The sequence below is a fragment of the Alternaria dauci genome, chromosome 6, assembly GCF_042100115.1.
Source record: "Alternaria dauci strain A2016 chromosome 6, whole genome shotgun sequence".
Taxonomy (NCBI): domain Eukaryota; kingdom Fungi; phylum Ascomycota; class Dothideomycetes; order Pleosporales; family Pleosporaceae; genus Alternaria; species Alternaria dauci.
In genome coordinates, this window is record NC_091277.1 from 1,004,621 (window position 1) to 1,026,093 (window position 21,473).

The window sequence follows — 21,473 nt, forward strand, 5'->3', positions numbered from 1 at the left end:
GGTCTTAACACGATGCCTTCCAAAAGTCTCTGTATTTGGGATCGCTTTACCAGTCGTCTGACAAGATGTATGTGAAGAGATCGATGTGCAGACAAATCTGCGCCAGGACTACTTCGATGCAAGTATTTGGCATAATTTCCACGAACTGGAGTCTGAGTTAACTCAATTATCGCTCGGGATACTTCCACACCTATCTAGTGCCCCTGCCCCCCAAAAGTAAATAGCGGTCACATATCTGTGCCATCTCACGAAACCGAAGATGGTGGACGAGTACGGGGGGTTAGTACATCATTGAAGCTGTCCAGTGTCCCAGAGAAGATAGCATTCATTCACTTCTGGATGAAAAACTTTCGCAAGCCAAGGGGGATGCAGTTTCCGGAATCGCTAACGACTTTCCCATCTTCCGTCGGGAAAGTTGTCCGTATAACCCCAAAATCTTGGGGCCATCAAGCTACGAAAATTCGTGAGATACGAGCTCACGTCTATATGAGGTGGGAATTTCTTGGAAATGTAGTCTTCTTTGATAACGCGACATTGTTGGGTTGAACCGTTACTTCGTAACACACACTTGGACAGGTTGTTGAGACCAGATCAGCCCACCTCTCCATGAACTCCACACTCATGCTTTCGCTTCAACTCCTCCCAAATATATCGAGCGCCTCCCAAATGCGCCTCCTTTCCTTGAGTCAATCTGTTTGATCTGTCCAATAGTTCAAAGTCCACAAATTACTTGCTGATATCGTCACCCCAGACCTGCTTGGCAATCTCGACACTCAGCCTAACCTTTGCCCACTGCTCTTCCTCCGTCAACTCGTTGCCCTCAGCTGTGGAGCTGAAACCACACTGGTGGCTCACACACAGCTGATCCAGACCCTTTGGCGCAATCTTCGCCGCCTCGTGTAGCCTTTTGATTATCTCTTCCTTGTCATCCAGAGTATTCTTTTTACTGCTCATGACACCGAGCACAACAACCTTGTGCTCAGGCAGATGGCGCAATGGAGAAAAGTCGCCAGATCGCGCATCGTCGTACTCGAGGAAATACGCGTCGACGTTCAGTTCCTTGAAGAGAACCTCGGCGACGGGCTCGTAGCCACCAGAGGCAAACCACTTGGAACGATAGTTGCCGCGGCAGAGATGGATGCCAATCTTCATGTCTGAAGGTCGCTTCTCAATGGCTTTGTTGATGAGCTCGGCGTATTTGCGGGGGAGGGTGCTAAGGTCTTCGTTGCGTTCTTGCTCAGCGGCTTTGCGCATGTCGGGGTCGCAGAGGTAAGCGAGGTTTGTGTCGTCGAGCTGGACGAAGCGGCAGCCAGCCTTGTACAAGCTATCTAGCTCTTCTTGGTATACGCGCGCGAGGTCATCGAAGAAGACGTCTAGGTCGGGGTATGCGGAAATGTCGATCGAGGCGCGACCGCCACGAAAGTGCACCATGGTTGGCGATGGGATGCACACTTTTGTGCTCGCGTTTCCGCCGTTGTTTTTGATAGCTTGCTCAAGGAACTCGAAATCCTTGACTTGGATTGCCTCGGGATGACCCAGCTTTCCTTTGACCACCAGTGTTGGCGGCGAGAAGCCATCCTTGTGCCTGATATTTCCGACCTGACCCTTCTCTTCGATGCCAGCAAGGTGCTTAAGGAAGTCGAGATGGAAGTAGGCGCGACGGAACTCGCCGTCGGTAACAGACCGCAGACCATTTTCTATCTGCTGCTTTGCGACGTTGTTGATATGTTCGTCCTCGACTTTGCGGAGTTCATCCGCGGTGATCTCTCCGTTGGCAGCTTTTGTACGTGCTTCGAGGACGGCTTTGGGGCGGAGGAAGGAGCCGACATGGTCGGCACGATATACGCCAGTGGGAAGAGGCATTGTGTATAATTCTATGCGATGGTTAGGGTGTTGCGGCAATATCGTTGCATCAACACTTACATGATATGCTGTGTTGTGAGATTTGTTGTACAAAGTTTTCGTCTATCAAACACAAGGATATTGTAGTTTGATTAGAGGCTTAGCAGTAAGCAGAAGAGCTGAAACGCATCTGCCGAAAATTTGTACACGGCTTGTTTGCTCCATAATCGCATGATGTACCCATTTGCACCTAATCCTGAAGCTACCCCACAGCGGCAGTTGTTAAGTGTGTTTAGGGGCAAACTAAAGCCCTGGATTCGTGGTGCCGAGGAAAAGCCTGACCGGGGAACCTGCTCGCAATGGTAGCTGCACCGCGGAGGGAGGCTTGTGAGACAAGGGAACTACAAGCGAAGACCTGGTGTATGCGAAAATTCCAGTATTGTGACTTACCCTGTAGCAAGTGAGTAGGGTCTGGCGCTGGAAGCTCCTGCAGCTTCTATAGTAGTTGGGAATGGCGTTTGGCGGGGTAATGTAGATCGCACCTCCCTGGCCTGAGACCGAAGACCGATCTGCCTCTCTGTGTTTGCAAACTGTTCACATGATTGAGCGTCAAAAGTATCTGAGATCGGGTATATTGAAACATGCTGAAGGCAAGGTGAAGTAGAAAGTGTGTGTTGTACCAAGCACATGGTCAAACGAGCATCTCATGACACCCAGTATCGCCTTTTGTCTACGCAGCCTTGACGAGCTTCGCTTCTAGAAGCTCGCCGAACTGACCTTCCCACAAACCCTCTTCCTCTTCGTCTTCTTCCATCAAAAGGGCGTCGGCGGCGTTGTAGATGCGATTGCCTTTGCTATCGAACTTCTTCTCCCTTTTCGGGAGGTCGCGCAACGCGATTCTTAGCTGTATCGTACCAGCGCCAGGTCCCGAGTCGCCTTCTTGCTCAACAATGGCTGTTTTGTAATCACTGATTTCCGGTGTGACGGTGACAGGATTGACGGTGAAAAATTTGCATGCGATAACGGCGCCGGCTTTCATGTCGGACGAGGTGAGATCTGGCAACGTGCTCATGTCATGAGGCAGCGGCGGTAGATCGGACTGCGCAGCCATGGCAAGATCTTGGCGCAACTGGTCTTCCACTGCTGCATGTATGGTCTTAGGGTCAGGATTAGTTGCAGGCGCGTCGTCGTAGTCTAATATGATCCTTTCTTCCTCTTCCTCGTCTTCTTCAGGCGTTGCTTCCTGCGGCACATGGTTTCGCCTCTTCTGCTTCTTCTTTGCAGCTTTTTCGCGCATAAGCTTGCTGGCTGGGTCCCAGTGCTGCTGGAATGGGAAGGGCGGAGCGCTCAACTCAAAGTTTTCGTCCCAACATTCGAAAGCAGAGAGATTGATCCGTGTCTTCCAAAAGTCGGGGTCAGAGGCACCCTCGGGCTCCGAAGGCTCTTCGGGTGCTGCCTTTGCTCTGGTCTTCCTGAGAACAGGTCCAGCTTGCCGAGCAAGTATTCGACCGATGGCGCGGGTATCTGGGCGCAACCTTCTTGAGAGAGCCTCCTTCTTTGGTGATTGAGTCTCTTCGGCCAGAGCGGTAAATGATACTTCCGCCTCCTCTATGGCCGGAGTCGTTGACTGCATGCGCTCGTCTGCTGGTGTGGTCGCATCTGAGCTTTGTCCGAACCTCGCGATGAGATCTTGTTTTCTTCGCTCGAGCTCTGTGGTATCGTCGGCAACCTCTTCTGTCGGCTCGTCCTCATCCAGCCGTTTTCTCTTGCCTTGAGACTCGGCGAATGGTTGTGTATGTTGGGTTTCTTCGGTTTGACCATATTTTCCTTGTTCGTAGTCGGCCAGGTCCGCGAGCGTTGCGTTCTCGGGAAGCTTGCCCGAAGCTTTGAGACTTCGCAGACGATTGGCCTTTGTACGTCGCGCATTCCTCAGCTTGGTAGCTTTTATACCTTGTCCAGGGGCTACATGCCGTGTACCTGGACTGGCCTTGCGGCCGTCCTTGGATGACAAGACGTCGGGCGGGGAGCTTGCGTCGCTTTCGTCGGAGTCGGAGTCGGAGTCGCTCGAAGTATCTGAATCTGAATCTGAAGTGTCTGAGCCGCTAGATGGCCCATCTGAATTTGCGACCGCCTCTGATTCTGATTCTGAGTCGGAGTCCGAGGCATCAGAAGATGAAGTCTCGCCCTGTGCCTCTTCAGGAGCAAAGTCGCCATCGTCTTCCTCGCTGTCATCTGATGCTTCCATCTCTGGCTGCTTGAACTGCACCGATTTGGCTGCTCGTTGCGACGGCAATGTTTGGTTTCGCGACCGTTGGTGGTTGTTCCGCATCGCAAGTTCTTCGCGCACTTCAGTTGTGTCTCCGTGTTCCGTAAGCAGGCCGGCAGCTGGGGCTTCATGCCCGGCCTGGACGTCGTCGTCGTCGTCGTCGTCGTCGTCGTCGTCAAGTCGGCGTCGTTTGCGCGGTGGTATGCGAACAGCAGGTCGATTAGGCTGTCGCAGGTAGGGTCGCCCAAAGGGAACGCCGTCGATGAGGTGCTGGCCTCCATCTGAGATTTGGTCGCGGCCGGTGAGGGTGCGCGCGCGTACTTCGGCAGTCATGAGTGGCCGGATGCTGGTAATGTGCTGTTAGCAGGGAGCAAGATGCACAACACAGAAGCACATACGAGACATGGTCGTCTTCCTTGAGCGCGTGAACGACAGGCATAAAGTGCAGGCACTCGAAGCCGCCCACCTCGACGACATAGTGCTCCAGGCCCCAGTGCTCTGCCTCGAGCGGGAGGATGAGGTTGACATCTTCGAGCAGACGCGTAACCGTGTATGCCTGAGTGCTGTTGGTCTCAGGCACGCTCCACAGGACGTTGGCGGCAGGGAGGCCGTTTCTCTGCACCGTCAGTCGAAGCCTCATGGTGGCGTGTCGGGTGGCATGGGTTCGCGTGTACAATGCGATTGAGGCGTCGCGAACTTTTGGAGGCAGCCCAGGCCATGACGATCCACTCTTCGTGTATACGGCGCTAGCACGTTTGTGTGCTAGCGCATCCTCTGCTTAGTGGATCCAACTTGTCACTGCCCAGGCGTTGCAAACACCAAGTGTATTACCACCCGCGCATGACGCAATATCTAGCTCTAGGTTCGAGTATATAGCAGTAGCTGAAGACTGCATCTTCTGATCCGCCAGCTGCTGCAGTCTCAGCCCGAACATCACAACATCTGTCAATATGCCCGTGAGCATGCCCATCAGTACGCTCAAAGGCTCCTGGAAGCGCCTCCTCGATGACGAGCGACTACGCCGATCGTCACAAGTCCTTTCTGTTATTGATCAGCATGTCTGCATCTTTGGTGGTGAGGTGAAACCTAGGGAGCCTATAGACGATAAAGTCGACATCTTCTCGCTCAAGCCCGGTAGGCCTTCTTCTCGCGGCTAGTCGGCCATCAAGGTACACGACTGACAATGCCACAGATGCAAAGAGCTTGGAAACCAAAGCCGTGTCTTCAGCACCCACTCCCCGCGTTGGAAGTGCGTCAGCCGTACTGAATGGCAAGATGTATCTTTTCTCCGGTCGAGGCGGCATCGACATGGCCCCTATAGAAGAACAAGGCGCCGTGTGGTGCTTTGACCCAGCAAGCTCAACATGGTCTAAAATCGTGCCGGCTGATCCATCTGCTCCACATCCACGAGCTCGTAGCTATCACTGCTCTACTAGTGATGGAAAGGATACTTTCTTCGTCCACGCCGGATGTCCAGCAAGTGGCCGCCTCTCGGATCTTTGGATGTTCAACGTCAATGATTCTACATGGAAACAAGCTCCCGATGCTCCAGCACCCCATAGAGGAGGAACTTCCATCGCCTACTGTGGGGGCAAACTCTACAGGATGAACGGATTTGATGGCACCACCGAGCAGGGTGGTAGTATCGATGTCTTTGATATATCCAACAACACCTGGTCAACCGAAACATTCCAGGCTGACGGAAATGATGGACCCGAGGCCCGTAGTGTTTGCGTGCTCCTACCAGTCAAGCTGGCTAGAAAGGACAAGCTTCTCACTCTCTTCGGTGAACATGATCCTTCTTCACTTGGTCACGCTGGCGCTGGCAAAATGTTGAAGGATGTCTGGATATATGACATTAGTGAAAAATGGTGGACACAGATACATCCTGAAGGCAGTGATGGTGTCCCTGCCCCTCGCGGCTGGTTTGATGCTGATGTCGTCAAGGCAGAGAGCGGCAATGACAGTGTCATCATCCATGGTGGGTTAAGCGAGAGCAATGAGCGACTGACCGACCTGTGGCAGCTCGTCTTCTAAATGCAAAGCACCATAAGATGACAAGCAACGTGTATTGTAAAACTGCTGTTCTCCCTAACTAGATTGATCGGTTCTTCGGATTGCTCAAGCTACATATGTGACTTGTTACAGCAGTGGCTTGTCGTAGTCGCGTCGAAGGAATGTGGGACGTGTGAATCTCCGATGATCGAGAACTCGCTCTACCTAACTTTGGATTCGTCTTTCCGTCTTTTTTTGCACTCTCAACCTGTTTGTGTACTCCGAATGCACCTTCAGACATTGTTTCTTGTTTCCTGATTGATTGGCAATTCAATTGAGATGTGAGTGTCAAGAGGGTAAAGTGCGCGTTGCACCTCGGCTGCATGACGACAATCCTACGCACGCGGCATCAAAGCTCGGTATGCCTTCATTCGACCATGTAGCAAATGAAGCATTTGTAAAGGCAGGAATACAAGGCGTGGGAGTTCGGACGAAATGTTCGCATCAAACTACCCGTGATTCCATGCCTGATGTTAAGCTCCACTCCACATCCCGCACCCGCCTTCCGGCACGTCATGGCTTCCCCGCACATGGAACTTTCGGATGGACTTGAGCATGTAGTAAACCGCACGAGATGCATCGCGCCACTTCGAAAGAGACATTTCCGATAGTTTGCTCTCAATTTTGTTTGTTAGAATGCATCTCACAGTCCTTGCTTGGGCAGCTGCTGTAGCTGTTGTTGCGCGTATTCTCCTTCCGTTCTTGAAAGCTGTCTCCTCACCATTGCGAGATGTACCTGGCCCAGTTGTGGCGCGCTTCACGGATCTATGGTATTTGTGGCGAGTGAAAAGAGGTTCGTTTGAACATGATAACCTTGAGCTTCATAGGAAGCATGGTAAGCTTTACCCTTCTTCCATCAGTATATCTGTTCCTTTTTGGACATGCATACTTATACTTGTACCATTAGGCGAGATAGTTCGCTACGGTCCAAACCGCTACTCCTTCTCTTCATCGAGCGCGCAAAAGATCATCTACGGCCATGGCACCAAATTCCCCAAATCATCGTGGTACGCGACGTGGCAGAACCCACATCCTGACCAATGGACCCTATTTGCCGACCAGTCCATTGCGCGACACAGCGAAAACCGGCGCCAATACCAGAGCGCTTACAGCATGTCCTCGCTTGTCAGTTACGAATCGTACGTCGATGAGTGTGCGGATTTGTTCAGCCAGCGCCTCCAGGAGGTAGCGAGTGCGGGCGCGTATGTCGACATGGGACATTGGCTTCAGTGTTATGCTTTCGATGTCATTGGGATGATCACTTTTTCAAAACGACTCGGCTTCTTGGATAGAGGCGAGGATATCCGTGGCGTTCTTGTGGCACTCGAGGATCACTTGTGGTATGCCACTCTTACAGGCATCTACTCCTGGATGCACAAATACCTAGCTCCTATTCGGAACTTCCTTGCTGGGCCAAACGGAACGGGCAGGGCGTATGTGATGAAATTCACACAAGAATGTATTGCGGAGCATCAGCAGGAGCAAACCAAAGCCATACCCGTCGATGAACTCCGAGCTGAACAGGGCACGACGAGCATGGACTTCCTAACCAAGTTCTTCAAAAAGAACGCAGATAACCCAGAGTCTTTCAGCATGTACCATCTTACTATGGGCTGTGTATCAAACATGGTCGCCGGTTCAGACACTACCGCCATCAGCCTCTCTGCAATCCTCTACTACATGCTTAAGAACCCACGGACCTTTGAAGCATTGCGTCAAGAGATTGACGAGCGGCAACGTGAGGGCAAGATTGGCCATTACATTACCTTCAGGGAAAGCCAGGATATGCCCTATCTGCAAGCCGTGATGAAAGAAGCGCTGAGGATGCATCCCGCCACAGGCCTACCGCTCGAGCGCGTCGTACCCGCTGGAGGAGCGACAATCTGCGATCGATTCTTTGCCGAGGGCGTAAGTTGCCGTGTATATCAAATTCGCGTATGCCGTACTGACAGGGTGAGTAGACAATTGTCGGAATGAACTCCTGGGTCGCCCATCGCGACACGTCAGTTTTCGGCCCTGATGCCAACATGTTTAGGCCTGAGCGCTGGCTTGAGTCGGACAAAGAGAAGCTTAGTCTGATGGAGCGAAGCTGGATGCCGGTATGTCACCCTGGTCGCCATGTGCTGCCACTGCCTTATCCTTCGTTTCAACACTCGTAACGCCACTCGTCGGCCATATACTTTTCTCGTTCCATGCCCTTCTCTGCAAACTTCAACTAACAACCCGGCAATAGTTTGGTCTAGGCTCACGAACCTGCATCGGACGACACATTTCGCAGTTGGAAATGTCCAAGCTGATACCCATGCTGGTGCGCGACTTTGACTTTGCCCTTGCACCCCACCTGCAGGCTGCGGACTGGAAAACGACTAATCACTGGTTCGTAAAACCAAGAGACTTCCAGGTCAAGGTTACGATACGACAGCAGGGACGCTGATTTAATGTTGAGGAGCAAGCACCAGCGACGGCCCGTCGGGTAGCTGAGGCCCCGGTTCTGGGTGCGGCCACTATGTGTATGCTGCTATACTTGGAGTGATTAATTGAATGTTTGAGCAGTCGAGGTATCGATTGACATGGTAACGTGCAGTAGTAGAATATGCATACAGGGTATGAAAGCAGAATCGATGCATGGTGGCAGATAACAGCCCGATCGTACATGACATACCCTGCTGTTGGGGCACCGACCGCGTCCTAGCGACCATGATGGTGCACAGACGGAGTCTATTGAAAGAGATCGTGGTGACGTTCTCGATTCTAATTTAGACATACTAGAATTCCAAAACGCTCGGCTGTTGCTCCGCGGGATGTGCCGTCCTACCTTGTTCTTCAGTCCGTGTCGTTGTGTTTGTATGCATGCATGTGCCACCGGCAGATCCCCGGTACAGATTGTGAAGCTCGTATATGCGCCGCGGTCGATGGATGAAGGAAAAACCTGGAAGTTGGAAGACTGATGTTGTATGGTCGAAAATGTTGGATATGGCACGATAGTCGAGACGGGTGACTCCTCTTGCACCATCAACTTTCAGTGAACAATGGTACACTATCCCTGAGCGCATCTCCGTGTCAATCTCAAACTCCCCAAACTGCCAACTTTTGCAAGCGTGCCAACTCGAACCAAGAAAAGTGGAAATGGGTCTATGCCTGAGTACGGCGCAGTCGGCGGGCTCCCGTACTGGAGATAAGCGGAAGAGTGTCCGGCATGCACTGACCCCCCTGCAGCAGTAACGCTGATAAACCCGGCGCGAACGTATCTACGCCTTCTGATTTGCCAGTCAAAAGGCGTTTCGATTACTACATTTGGGCTAGTCGGTCCGGTCGTGAGCTAGGCACAGTGGAGGATGACGCAGTGGCTCAACAGAAAGTTTATTGCGCTCTGGCGTTGCTATCGAGCATGATTTTCTCAGGGGTGTGGCGGCGTGTGCACGTGCGTCGTGCGTGGGTGATAACGGGCGGCGCTGGACAGCGTGGGTGCCCTGTTCGGCTGTCCGCTCTGTGCTGGTTGGAGGGGGCCCAGAGTAGCCGGATGCGATTCGCCCGCCTGCCAGTTTACCTCGCTATGTGGCTGGAATGCATCGTGCGCAAGGCTGGCCCCAACACAGCTGCAACCAAGCTACTGTGGACATGTCGTGATGCTATGCGAATTGTTCATCAGACCAGAACATCTATTAAATACTACACTATTATGTGTCCTTATCTGCGAAATGTACGATATAGACATTACATGTCCAGGGACGCCTCGGCGCCTCAACCATGCCAGTGAGGAAAAGAAATGAGAAAACGTTCATCTAATATGCCCTTGGTTCCCAGTTACGATTTGGAAAAGAAAATATACGTCGTGCACGTAGGTGGGGGTGTTTGGACGTCAAAAGAAAATGTACTCGGCAGTCAGACGCGGGTGAGTCTAGCACTTGCCGGCCTGCCACATCTTGACAGACTTGACAGTCATACCTCGCTCGGTACCCTCACCCCAAGTTGGGAGCCAATCATCTTTGGCTGTTGTAAACGTCAGCAGGAAGTTCATGGGTGAATCGTGGGGTGCACATCAACGTACCATTCCAGAAGTCACGCACTGCAAAGTCACTGCCATCGACCCACGGCTTGTTGCCCTCGCCATCGAAGAACCAGCCATTTTGCGCACCGACAGCAACGTTGAGGATAAGGTAGAACTTCTCGTCAAAGGGAGCGTTCTTGCCACCCTGCTTCCAGGGGTCTTCGAAAAGGGTGCCGTTGCTGGTAGTCAGACCGTTGAAGCCGCCCTTGTTCCACAGCTTGTTCTTCTCGTTGAACTTGAAGTACATGACTTGCTTGAGACGGCTGTCGAGGTACAGGAACAGGTAATCCTCGGTCCACTCAAGACCAAATGTGTGCCAGCTAGAAGCGAAGTCTGTGCGGCGGAAGAAGGAGGTACCGTGCGTGTGGATGTAACCGTCGTGTTTGTAGTCGGGGCCCCAGTGGAGAGTGGAAGAGACAAAATCGCGGCCTTCGGGATACTTGTAGCTGTTACCACGGAACTCGGCAATGTCAATCTCTCCGCTACGAGGCCAGTCACCATATACGCTGTCTTCAGGCATCATCCAGATGGCAGGCCAGAGCCAGTCACCCTTGGCTGTCTTTGCAACAACTTCAACGCGACCATACTTGATCGATTTCTTGCCCTTGGTAGTCATACGTGCTGAGCGAACCGGGGGGATGATGGCTCCAGTGGTCGAGTTGGATCGGATGCCGCACGACTTGTAATCGGTGGATGTGCACGAGCCGTCACCGTCTGCCTTGGTGATGTTTAGAGTGTAGCCGTTGACAATCTGCTCAGCAGTAATGCTAGTGGATTCGGTAGTGAGAGTTGGCACGATGTGAAGACCCTCCGCATCAACGAAGCTGTTCTTGGGGTCGTCGGTCGTCCAGTCAAACTCCCCATTTCCATATCCGCCGGTCTGGATCTCGTAACCCCAGTTGGCGGGATCAATCTTCTCGAAGTTGTCTTCCATGATAAGACATTGCTATCCAGATGTTAGCCGATGCACAGAATGCTGCGGATGGACCGTACCTCAGGTATTTGCGCCTCCTGTACACCAGTGTACATGATGTATCCACTGACAGCGAAACCAACGAAGATGAAGCCAAGGGTGATCCAGTTGCCAACCTTGGTCTTCTTCATCCTTGGATCGTCGGTCCATGGTTGCTCTCGTCTAAACGAATCATCAGCTTGATGCTATCGATGTTTGGAATCGACTATACATACTCTCCACGTAGGCGGTAACTCTTAAAGGGTCGCGGCTGTTTCCGTATCTCGGAAGCGTTGCCAAACTGATTTCCATACACGGGACCCCCGAATGAAAGGTTGGAGGGGTTCTTGGGCATGTATGTTCCCTGTGATGAGGACTCGGGACGCATCCTTTGTGACATGCCGGCAGGAAGGGGTGGGACATCTTGGGAGTGAGCCTGAGGCTGTGTCACCTCCTCAGGGCTCTCCTTCTTGTTGCGCTTGAAGAAAGAAGGCATCGTCGTAATCTAGGATGACGGAGAGTATTCAACGTAGAATGCAGAAATGGCAGAATGTTCAGCGATGGGCAAGGTGGTTTATTGCCGTACGCGACCTCGCCTAAGGAGATTAGGAGACTACACAAAAATGATGCAGGGGACGTTGTTGAGAGCTGAAGTATCGATACCAAAAGCCAGGAAAACGCGGCGCTGACTTGTGCGGCACCGATAAATCGATAGTAGACTGAACCGTCGTCGGGAAGAGCGAGATTCTCGGATTCGACAGCCTAGATTTAGAACACTCAGCAGGCTCTAGGCGTATCTACTGTTCTCGACGCAAAGGCTGCTGCAAGTGCAAGGGGCTGACAGTGCCCATGGCAGTTTCAACCCAGTCGCCAGCTACGTCCTGGAGATAGCGTATAGTAGTGTCGAAGTGGCTAGCGTTTTTTCAGACGCAGGTACGTCAGAAGCCACAAGATAAGCGCAGGGCTAGTGTGACAGCCTTGCAGTCAAAGTGCCAGGGGCGTCAGCCACATGCCGCTAGCTATACGGAAGGATTTGACCGGACATGTTTGGCTTGGGCTGAGGCTTGACGTTTGAGAAGATGATTTGGGAGGTCGGACGCCACAGCACATCATTCTATCGTTCCTTTCTAAATTAGCGCCCGGCCGATCGCCTTGCAGAACCCACGCGATCTTCACTCGAAATTACCCAGTTGGGATCGAGGTGGAGTCGCACGCTGTATGTAGTCTTGTCTCGAGTTTTCGATGCATTGGCAGACTAGCCGAGAGATGGCTTGACAGCATGCATGCTATCGATATTGCATCCTTCCCTCTGTGTCTGCACCTTTGGTGGCTAAATCCTGGACGGCGGCTTGCCGACCCAATGTTGTCGGTCGACTTATCGGTGGACCGGTTAAACGCACTATCCCCGACGGTGCGTCGCACGTCTAGTAGCTCCGCCGCTGCAATCCAAACTCTGTCGGCTAGTATTCCTACTGACTCAATATGACCGAGCTGGGCATGGCGTCATGCCGAGTTAAAGAGTTGAGGCAGAAAATCTGTGACGTGTGGCTCGATAATGGCGAGCTGCTTTGTGGGTTGTTCGGCAGACGGTGTTGCAGGATCAATAGACGCGGAACAACGTCCTAATCTTAACAACAGGATAATCTGCAAGGGTGCTTATCAAGGGCGACGTGCATAACGGCACGCTTTGATCGTTGCCTTTGTTGGCGACGTGGGATTCAACCGCTCGCGGGACGGGGACTGGTCGTAAAAGCAATTTGCGGGTCCTGTACCCCTTCCCAAGATGTGTGCCGCTTGTTCCCAACGTCTCAGAGTGGTGCGTTTGTGGTCTTGGGCCTCCTGCTTGGCCTACAGGTCGTCACAGGAACTGCGGCATAGGATACCGGCCACTTCGGTCGGTCTAGGACACCAACTGCCCGGATCCGTGGACGACTAGGACATCAAGCGTCTCCACTTTGAACCTGGCTTTGAGTCGCTACAACGCACGAGGCTGGCTGGATAATCCCACTACGTGAAGCCGAGGTGGTCATCGAACGTTGACAAAAGTAAATTCTCCTCCGGCCCAAACGTCAAAACAGGCGCACGCCCAGTATAGCAGCGGCTAAGTTAAGTGGAACAGCTTAGCTCAGGCACAAGCGTGAGAGGTCCAAGATATACGAATGCGACACATGATTTCACATCCCCTTTTGACTCTGATCGCGATCATGACCCGTACATTCATGGTGTTGCACCGGCGAAACAGATGTTCGTTGCTGCTAGTAAGATTGCCCCCGTCCCAACGTCAAGGCCTATCAAGACCCAGCAGGCGGGAGAGCGACCGGGGCGTGCGCTCGTAAGAATATCGATAGATGACAGGATTACTAGTTGCAGCTGGTAGCCTGGCGGTGCCGCCGATTCTGGATGGCGAGGTATGCGAGATAGCGTTTGTGACAGACGCAGTGACCTCAATCGGGACATTCGCGTAGGAAGTCTTGTTGAGACTCGAACGTGCTAGACAAGGGGTATGCCGAACTTTCGATAGTGTGTGGCATGAGTGTGTATCTTTGACCTGGTCGCTAGGGATTGTGGCGGGTCCCTGTTTCGTGTAGTCGGAGAGAATTGTGTAGACACTACCAACTGTGCCATGTTGATAACCTCTGCTCGTCGACCGCTTCACGTCTCTTTTCAGTCTGCACACTCTCGCGTCTTTTACTGATCTACGCAGGGCTCCTTGCCCATTCCTTCGTTTCTTGGCTCAGACCACAGCACCTGTCTTTTAGCAGACTTGTCTGCTTCTTACAATCGTTTAGCAATATCCCTCTACTGCCCCATACCCTCCGTCTTAATTCTCGTGACATGTCAAACATGTCTTCCGCTACGCCTTCCCACGATGGGGACAGGCCCTTCATCCCCTCCAGCCGGCAATCGTTCAGTGGCAGTGTTAACGACGCGCGCTACTCCGTACCCCAGACACCCTCAGGTCGCTCTGCGCTGTCGCGGCCGTTGACCATGAAGATCGATGAGGATTCAAGGTACCGTGCTGTAAGTACAATCATCCACAAGCTTAGAGGCCCGGTCTCACACACCCGCAGATCATCAAGCACCTTTACGCAAAGGCATGCTCCATGCGATGGATGACTTCCAATGCTCTATCCCCTGGCTCTTGCGAGGGTGTGTTGATCCGAAAGGGTCAAGGAGAGTATGTCACAGAACCCGTAGCGGCCAACAAGGACCTTCTCTCAGCAGTAAAGAGGATCAACCCCGGTGTTGCTCTCACTATGAGCACCGACGGTACTCAAGCCATCTTCGACGTGCTCGAGCCTTTCGAGACGGAGTTGATGTTCCAGAACGGCTCTCAGATCCAGATATTCGAATCCATGGCAGAGGTAGCTACCTCCAGCACAATTCGCAAGTTCCAATATGCAGCTCTTATCCGCCAGGAGAGGCTCCTCCTTGTATGGCACGACGACCTCGGTGCGATTCTTTCCCAAGCAATGGAGATTGAGTCAAGGATCTTGGCCTTGGTTTGGGGTACATCCAAGAACCCTTTTAGTGGGTTTGACAGCGCAATCCAGTCCAGCGCAAACTCTACCCTGGGAGGATCCACCGTCGACTTCGCTCTCGACGCCAAGAAGGATGATGTTGAGGTCAACGCTGAAGAGATCGAGGGTGATCTTGAGAAGGCTGATGGTCCCAAGGAGTCGCTTGCACGCCCTCTCATCTTCACCAGTTCCATCTTCGTTGGTCTTGCTATGGTCTTGATCATTGTCCTCGTCATCGGTCTCGGTAACAAGGCCATCATCCTCCAGACAATGACTGACCACTTTTACCCTCGTATACTCCTCATCTTGACAGAGCCACTCTGGATTGCATTGGGTCTCTTCTTCGTCGTTGTTGTCTTGGGTAACATCTTCGAGGTCTTCGGACCTATCACTGGTGTCAAGTCAAACAGCCGCTTTCACTCCGCCATCAAGCCTAATCTCGCCCAAGCCCGCGCCCAGGGTTTCACGCCGTCGACCATTACCATTCAGATGCCCATATACACCGAGTCGCTTGAGGGTGTCGTCAAGCCTACCGTTGCCAGTTTGCAAGCCGCCATCTCCTACTACGAGTCTCGTGGTGGAACTGCACGCATCTTCATCAATGACGACGGTATGGCTGTTCGGTCTGAGGAGGACAACGAGAAGTTTCTTCGCTTCTATGAGAACAACAACATCGGATGGGTCTCGCGTCCCAAGCATAACCACGAAGGTTTCGTTCGCCGTGGAAAGTTCAAGAAGGCCTCCAACATGAACTTTGCCCTCAACACCTCCAACCGCGTCGAAGATGTTCTCCAAAGCTTGGTCGACAACCGTTATGACAAGGGCAACGCTTCCATCTCTGAAGAGGAGGAGCTTGCACTCTACCAGGAGGCTCTCGACCAGGTTCTCACAGCTGATCCTCGCGCGAAGGCTGGTGGTAACATCCGTATGGGTGAGATTATCCTCATTGTCGACTCTGATACCATTGTTCCCGAGGATTGTCTCATGTACGGAGCCGCCGAGATGTTCCTGTCGCCTGAAGTCGCCATTGTCCAACACGCAACTGGTGTCATGCAAGTCTCATGGGATTACTTCGAGAACGGCATTACCTACTTTACCAATCTTGTCTACACTGCCATTCGCTTCTCGGTTGGTAGCGGTGAAGTCGCTCCCTTTGTCGGTCACAACGCTTTCTTGCGCTGGCAAGCTGTCCAGTCTGTCGGCAACCCTCCGGAAGACGATGGTTACGTCTGCTTCTGGTCCGAGAGTCACGTTTCCGAGGACTTTGATATCGCGCTCCGCCTGCAGATCAAGGGTAACATTGTCCGCCTTGCCAGTTATCACGGCCGTGGCTTCAAGGAGGGTGTCTCGCTATCCATCTTCGACGAGCTGGACCGATGGGAGAAGTACGCATACGGTTGCAACGAACTGGTCTTCAACCCCATGCACACCTGGTTATGGAAATCGCCATTCACCAAGCTCTTCCGCACCTTCCTCTTTTCCAACATCCAGTTGTCGTCCAAGATCTCCATCTGCGGTTACATCTTCTCCTACTACGCTCTCGGATCGGCTGTTCCTCTTGGTTGCCTCAACTACTTCCTCGTCGGATGGCTCAACGGCGACCTCGACAAGTACTACGTCGAGTCTTGGAACATCTTCATCGTCTTGCTCATCGTCTTCAACGGAATGTCCAACGTCTGCTTTGCCATTATGCGCTACCGTATCGGTGAGGCCAGCTTGCTGGGCGCGTTTTTCGAGAACCTCAAGTGGATGCCCTTCTTCATGATCTTCTTCGGTGGCGTTTCGTTCCACATCCTGCTCGCTATTTGCTCGCACATGTTCTGCATCGACATGAGTTGGGGAGCCACAGCCAAGGAGAAGGACAACTCCAACTTCTTCGCCGAGTTGCCCAAGATCTGGAAGCGCTTCAAGTGGATGTACATGCTCATGTTTCTCATGATTGGCGGCATGGTCTACCTCGGATGCTTTGCTCCCCATGGATGGGAGATTACCGGTTTGACAGCCGTCCTGCCGTAAGTCCTGCCTCTTACTCAACTATCGTTGACATTTTGCTAACCGTTCCTAGTTGGTCCGTAACGGTCATCATGCACTGCCTGTTGCCCATTGTGCTGAACCCGTCGCTTACGGTCTTCAACTACTGAGTGTGGGTTATGATTGGATGGGTTTTCTTTTGTTCGTTCAAGCTGTTGCGGTGTTGGCAATTGGAAGCCAGTTGGCACCTTGGTCCGGGATACATAGAGCGGGCCATCGCATCATGAAGGATACTACCTCCTCGTCGGCGTTGGTTTTAGAGTTGCACGACCTTTTTTCCTAGGTTAATTTCTAATCATTCGTTACCAAAATGGCATGATTTGTACATGCGGCCACGTCCCATGTGTGCAACCGCCTCTCGTCTGGCTACTCCCACAAAGTCGTCGCATGGTATCAGTAGTGTTTTTTGGTGTCGCACTGGTACAAGTTGAATTTTGTAATGACTTGGATGAAGATGCGAATGTGTGGTGTTGCAGGGTGCGAGTTGTTGGCAGCTGGATGGGCTCTTGATATGGCAAACGCGGGTCCCCCGATGGCTGGCTCCCGAGGTCTTTTTCAGCTGAAAAGTCAGCCCGGCACAATTGCGACCGCGCATCTGGCCAGCAAGCCACGGCTCTCTCACCATCACCACAGTGCCTTTTCTAGCCACTTAGAGCACAAGGTGGCAGAAACAAAATCTGGTCGACCTTGATCTTCCAATGAACTGCACCTCACGAATCTCGATTCAGCAGTGCTCTATCTGACGATCCCGATGCGGCTTGCACTCATGTACGCCAGGTGTGGCACACATCAGCGGACGCTCAGTCTACCGCGCGCAGTCGTCGCTCATGCACGTCATACAAGGAAGAAATCCAACGCCCTCCCCCGTAGTTGCCTGGGCAGGGTGTCGCCTTACAAGGGAAAGATTGGATGCTTCTGTAGTTGTCTAGGCAGAGCGTCGCTATGTAAGAAACAGAACAAACGCTCCTTTCTGTCGTTGTCTAGGTAGGGTATCGCTATACAAGGAAAAGTTTAATTGCTTCTGTATTTGTCTAGATAGAGCGTCTCTCTATAAAAAAAAAGAACAAATGCTCCTTTCTGTAGTTGTCTAGGTAGGGTGTTGAGTGTTTCCCTTGTGTGGCGTGCACTCTACTCCCTGGCGATCAGTACGACATGTGGACCCTCAGACGTCAGCCTTTGGTGGGGCTAAAAGGCGGGCTAGCAGCATTCACGTACAGAGCTCACCCCGCCGTGTCCATCGACGCCTACTCTCTCTCTCTCTCTCTCTCACCCCATAACCTCTTCCCTGATTACCCACAAAAGATCACAAGAGATCACAAGAGATTACGACAACACACGCACGATGCCGCAGATCAGCGCCATCTGGCTCCCATGCCTCATCCTTCTCGTGTTTTGGGCCAGGCCCACGGCAGCTTTCGGTGCCGGCAACATTGCGAGCTTGAGCGCCATTGAGGGGCAGAACTGGCGCCATGGAGACATCGAAGACACACTGCTTACCCTACTCATCAGCGGCCGGACTGGCAAGAAGTTCAGCAAGATGGACGTCAAGCGCGTCTACTTTGGCAACTGGCTACGCGACTACTCGCAGGCTGTCGATGTCGGCACCGTCAAGATGGTCTCTGCAGAGGCTATCCGCATCCTCCTCTGGGTCCTCGGCTTCATGACCTTCGGCTACGGAACAAAGGAGTTTGAGGTCACCCGCGATCGCCTTGGTTGCTATTTGCCGGAGGAGCATATCGATAATCCCAAGGTTAGTATATGGCGTCCTTCTTCGTGGCTAGAGACTGACGATCCAGGACTACGCCGATAATCTTGACGCCCGCGACTACGATCCACGCCTCCGAGGCCCCGTTGACGAGGAACGCGAGCTTAGTGTCGACGAGCGAACCGGCCTGAAGAACTACATCGCCTCAGAAGACTTGGGCATTACAACATCGGCGGGCATGGTCCGTGACCTGCTCAGGCGTTGCATTGATCTCGGCCAACGCTCAGGCGGACGTGGTCCCGACTTCTACGAAGCCTTGAGACTGCTCGGCACTGCAACCCATTGTCTTGAGGACTACTCTGCCCATTCAAACTACGTCGAGCTTGCCTTGATTGAGCTTGAAGAAGAAAATCGGGACATATTTCCTCACGTTGGTAGAAACGCCCTGTTTGAAGTCCGTGCCGCCGGGAAACAGGTATACCCCCTTATAACAGGCACCTTCGGCGGTGTCGACTTTTTGCACTCGGTATGCGGAGAGATTTCCGACAAGGCCACACAATCCGAGCTACAGGAACTCGAAGGCGCAATTGCCAACGCTGAGAGGAGCGAGAACAAGAGCAAAATCCAGGAGCTTCTCGCTAAGCTTCCAGAGGGCATCTTTGGCGGCAAAGACGAGTCCAGCAAGGCTGACGAGCTCGCCGACAACGCCAATGCTGCTGCCATGGGAAACATTCAGATCACTCCCAAAGAACCCGAGGCCTTTACTGAGCAGATTGGAGAGCTTGTCAAACAAATTTACCCCATTATGGAGTTCCACGATGAGATCATGCAATCCATCGCCGAGTTTATCGAGAAGATTCCCATTCTACCAGACCTGATCGAGGAGGTTCAAAGCCAAGTCACCATCTTCGTCTTCAGTCTCCTTGCGCCTTATATCCTGCCTATCCTCAGCCAAGTCAAGACTGAGCTCGAGACTGGATCCAGCGAGGTCATTGCAAGCTCACGCGAGAAGCAACACATTGTCTTCAACGACGACTACTCAACCGATCCAACCCACAGTATGCTGTCCAAGGACCACTTTTCCAATGTCCTCAACGAGCCTGCGGGTAGAGTGGCGTCTGCAGTGCTGAGCTGGGCTGTTCCTCAAATCGTCCAGTGCTGGGACGGCGAGGCAGATTCCGAGGAAACCATTGATCGCATTATCAAGGGTGTCTTTCACCATCCTGCCGTCGCTATGGCAGAGAGGAGAAACGGTGGAGGAAGGGACCGCGGGGCTGCACAATGCCATCAAGTCATGCTAGATACAGTCGCACAATGGTGGGATTCCAAAGACAGCAGAGCCAAGCGTGAGTTCCGTGACCAGCTCAGTCGAGATGGTGTACAAAACCTTCGCAATCACAAGGAGAACGTACACGACAAGGGCCACGGCTGCGGTAAACCTCTGGGTATGGCGAACAACTTCAGCACTTCCGGCAAACAAGGCGGTGTTAACCCACAGATCCAACAAGCGTCTGATCATGTCGGTAAGCTTGCAGGTGAAGCTGTGGGTGGCGGCGCCCTGGGCGGTCTTGTCGGCGGTCTAGTTGGTGGCATCGGCGGCTCTCTGCTTGGTGACGCTTTCGGAGGGAACGAAAAGAAGGGCCGCAAGGAAGAGCGTTACGGCCAGGACGGATCCTACACTCAGTCATACTCCGAAACTGGCCATCACCAGGCGTCTTCCCACGGTGACAGCGATCGCTATGGCCGCGCTGAGTATGAGCAGACACAATACCCAAGTGGTGGACGTCGCGAGGAGTACTCTCGTCAGGAGCGTGATGAGCGTGGCGGATCCTACAGCTACGAGCAGAGAGTTGAGACTAGCAGCTACAGTGGATCCGGTGGATACGAGCGTCGGGAGGAGCGTCGTGTCCAGCACGGCGATGAATGGCGCTCCGAGGAGAGGCGTGAAGGCTTCGACCGTTCAGGAGAGTACTACTCCGAGGAGAAAGAGTAAGCCAGAAGCCTACATTGTGATGACCATAGGCTGACAAACCGTGTAGACGACGTGGTAAGTCTCAAAAACACTCCGACGACGATGATTCGAACGATTCGGGCGGCGAGGATTCGTACGAGAAGCGAATGAAGAAGGAACGCAAGAAGCGTGAAAAGGAGGAGAAGAAGCGCAACAAACACAAGAAACACGGCAGCGGTGATGATGACTCTGATGCTGACAAACGTCGCTCAGGATCGGGTGAACACAGGCGTCGCTCTCGCTCCCGCGAGCAAGAGCACCGCCGCAAGAAGAGCAGCTCACCAAAGCGTCATTCTGGAGGACACTCGGGAGGCTATGGCCAAGAGCAGCGCTACGGCGAGGAGTCGAGCTACGGCCGTGAAGAATCATCCAGGTACGAACGTCGAGAATACGGCGGCGAATCTGGAGGTTACGGCCGTCAGCAGCCGCAGTATGGTGCTGACTCATACAGAACTGGCGGATACGGTCGTCAAGAGGAGTCTGGATACGGTCGTCAGGAAGAGTCTGGATATGGTCGTCGCCAGGACGAGTCTCGTCACGGTGCTGACCCTTACAGCTCCGGTGGATATGGTCGTTCGGAAGGTCGAGAATACGGCGGTGAACGATCTGATCAGGCCTATGGCGCCTCTGGTGTTCCTGGTGGCTTCGGCGAAGAGACTCGTAGCTACGGTCGTCGCCGTGATGATGATGATGATGAATACGGCCAGAGGAGACAACAACATGGCTCTGGCGGCTATGGTGGCTCTGGTGGATATGGTGAGGAGGGGTATGGAAGACGATACTAGACATAACGTCTTTTTCGCGGATTCTAAAATGGCGCTTAGCGTTCATATGTCGGCTTGGAGTACCACAATGACTGTGCTGTAGTACCTACATGGGCAGCCTGATTTGGCTAGCAAGTTCTATGCTGATTTACAAACGCTGTTTTGACCTTATGGACTCTCGATATATTGGTCCTGAGCATCCTTTTACTTGCGAATTCTCTCAATTGAGAGAACCTGTTTGCTCAGTGTTCATCTTGATCTACCGCTGTGTGTGATTA

General features: G+C 52.8%; 7 protein-coding genes across 7 annotated transcripts; 4 read left to right on the forward strand and 3 right to left on the reverse strand.

The window, feature by feature from the left end:
- Positions 1 to 726: 726 nt before the first annotated feature.
- On the reverse strand, positions 727 to 1,863 carry ACET3X_006685 (uncharacterized protein; the record flags this gene model as incomplete). Its single annotated transcript, XM_069452842.1, has 1 exon — positions 727 to 1,863. One exon carries the CDS (start codon positions 1,861 to 1,863, stop codon positions 727 to 729), a length of 1,137 nt encoding a protein of 378 aa, XP_069305453.1.
- A 709-nt stretch (positions 1,864 to 2,572) lies between these two features.
- ACET3X_006686 (uncharacterized protein) lies at positions 2,573 to 4,748 on the reverse strand (the record flags this gene model as incomplete). Its single annotated transcript, XM_069452843.1, has 2 exons — positions 2,573 to 4,454; positions 4,507 to 4,748. 2 exons carry the CDS (start codon positions 4,746 to 4,748, stop codon positions 2,573 to 2,575), a joined length of 2,124 nt encoding a protein of 707 aa, XP_069305454.1.
- A 310-nt stretch (positions 4,749 to 5,058) lies between these two features.
- On the forward strand, positions 5,059 to 6,145 carry ACET3X_006687 (uncharacterized protein; the record flags this gene model as incomplete). Its single annotated transcript, XM_069452844.1, has 2 exons — positions 5,059 to 5,242; positions 5,301 to 6,145. 2 exons carry the CDS (start codon positions 5,059 to 5,061, stop codon positions 6,143 to 6,145), a joined length of 1,029 nt encoding a protein of 342 aa, XP_069305455.1.
- A 654-nt stretch (positions 6,146 to 6,799) lies between these two features.
- ACET3X_006688 (uncharacterized protein) lies at positions 6,800 to 8,597 on the forward strand (the record flags this gene model as incomplete). The annotated part of the gene is made up of 4 exons (XM_069452845.1): positions 6,800 to 6,998; positions 7,071 to 8,071; positions 8,125 to 8,262; positions 8,397 to 8,597. 4 exons carry the CDS (start codon positions 6,800 to 6,802, stop codon positions 8,595 to 8,597), a joined length of 1,539 nt encoding a protein of 512 aa, XP_069305456.1.
- Positions 8,598 to 10,061: 1,464 nt separating this feature from the next.
- On the reverse strand, positions 10,062 to 11,659 carry ACET3X_006689 (uncharacterized protein; the record flags this gene model as incomplete). Its single annotated transcript, XM_069452847.1, has 4 exons — positions 10,062 to 10,153; positions 10,212 to 11,157; positions 11,205 to 11,346; positions 11,400 to 11,659. The coding sequence occupies 4 exons, from the start codon at positions 11,657 to 11,659 to the stop codon at positions 10,062 to 10,064; spliced, it is 1,440 nt and encodes a 479-aa protein (XP_069305457.1).
- A 2,348-nt stretch (positions 11,660 to 14,007) lies between these two features.
- ACET3X_006690 (uncharacterized protein) lies at positions 14,008 to 16,825 on the forward strand (the record flags this gene model as incomplete). Its single annotated transcript, XM_069452848.1, has 3 exons — positions 14,008 to 14,184; positions 14,235 to 16,696; positions 16,750 to 16,825. 3 exons carry the CDS (start codon positions 14,008 to 14,010, stop codon positions 16,823 to 16,825), a joined length of 2,715 nt encoding a protein of 904 aa, XP_069305458.1.
- Positions 16,826 to 18,057: 1,232 nt separating this feature from the next.
- On the forward strand, positions 18,058 to 21,216 carry ACET3X_006691 (uncharacterized protein; the record flags this gene model as incomplete). Its single annotated transcript, XM_069452849.1, has 4 exons — positions 18,058 to 18,465; positions 18,512 to 20,409; positions 20,460 to 20,804; positions 20,883 to 21,216. 4 exons carry the CDS (start codon positions 18,058 to 18,060, stop codon positions 21,214 to 21,216), a joined length of 2,985 nt encoding a protein of 994 aa, XP_069305459.1.
- Positions 21,217 to 21,473: the final 257 nt, after the last annotated feature.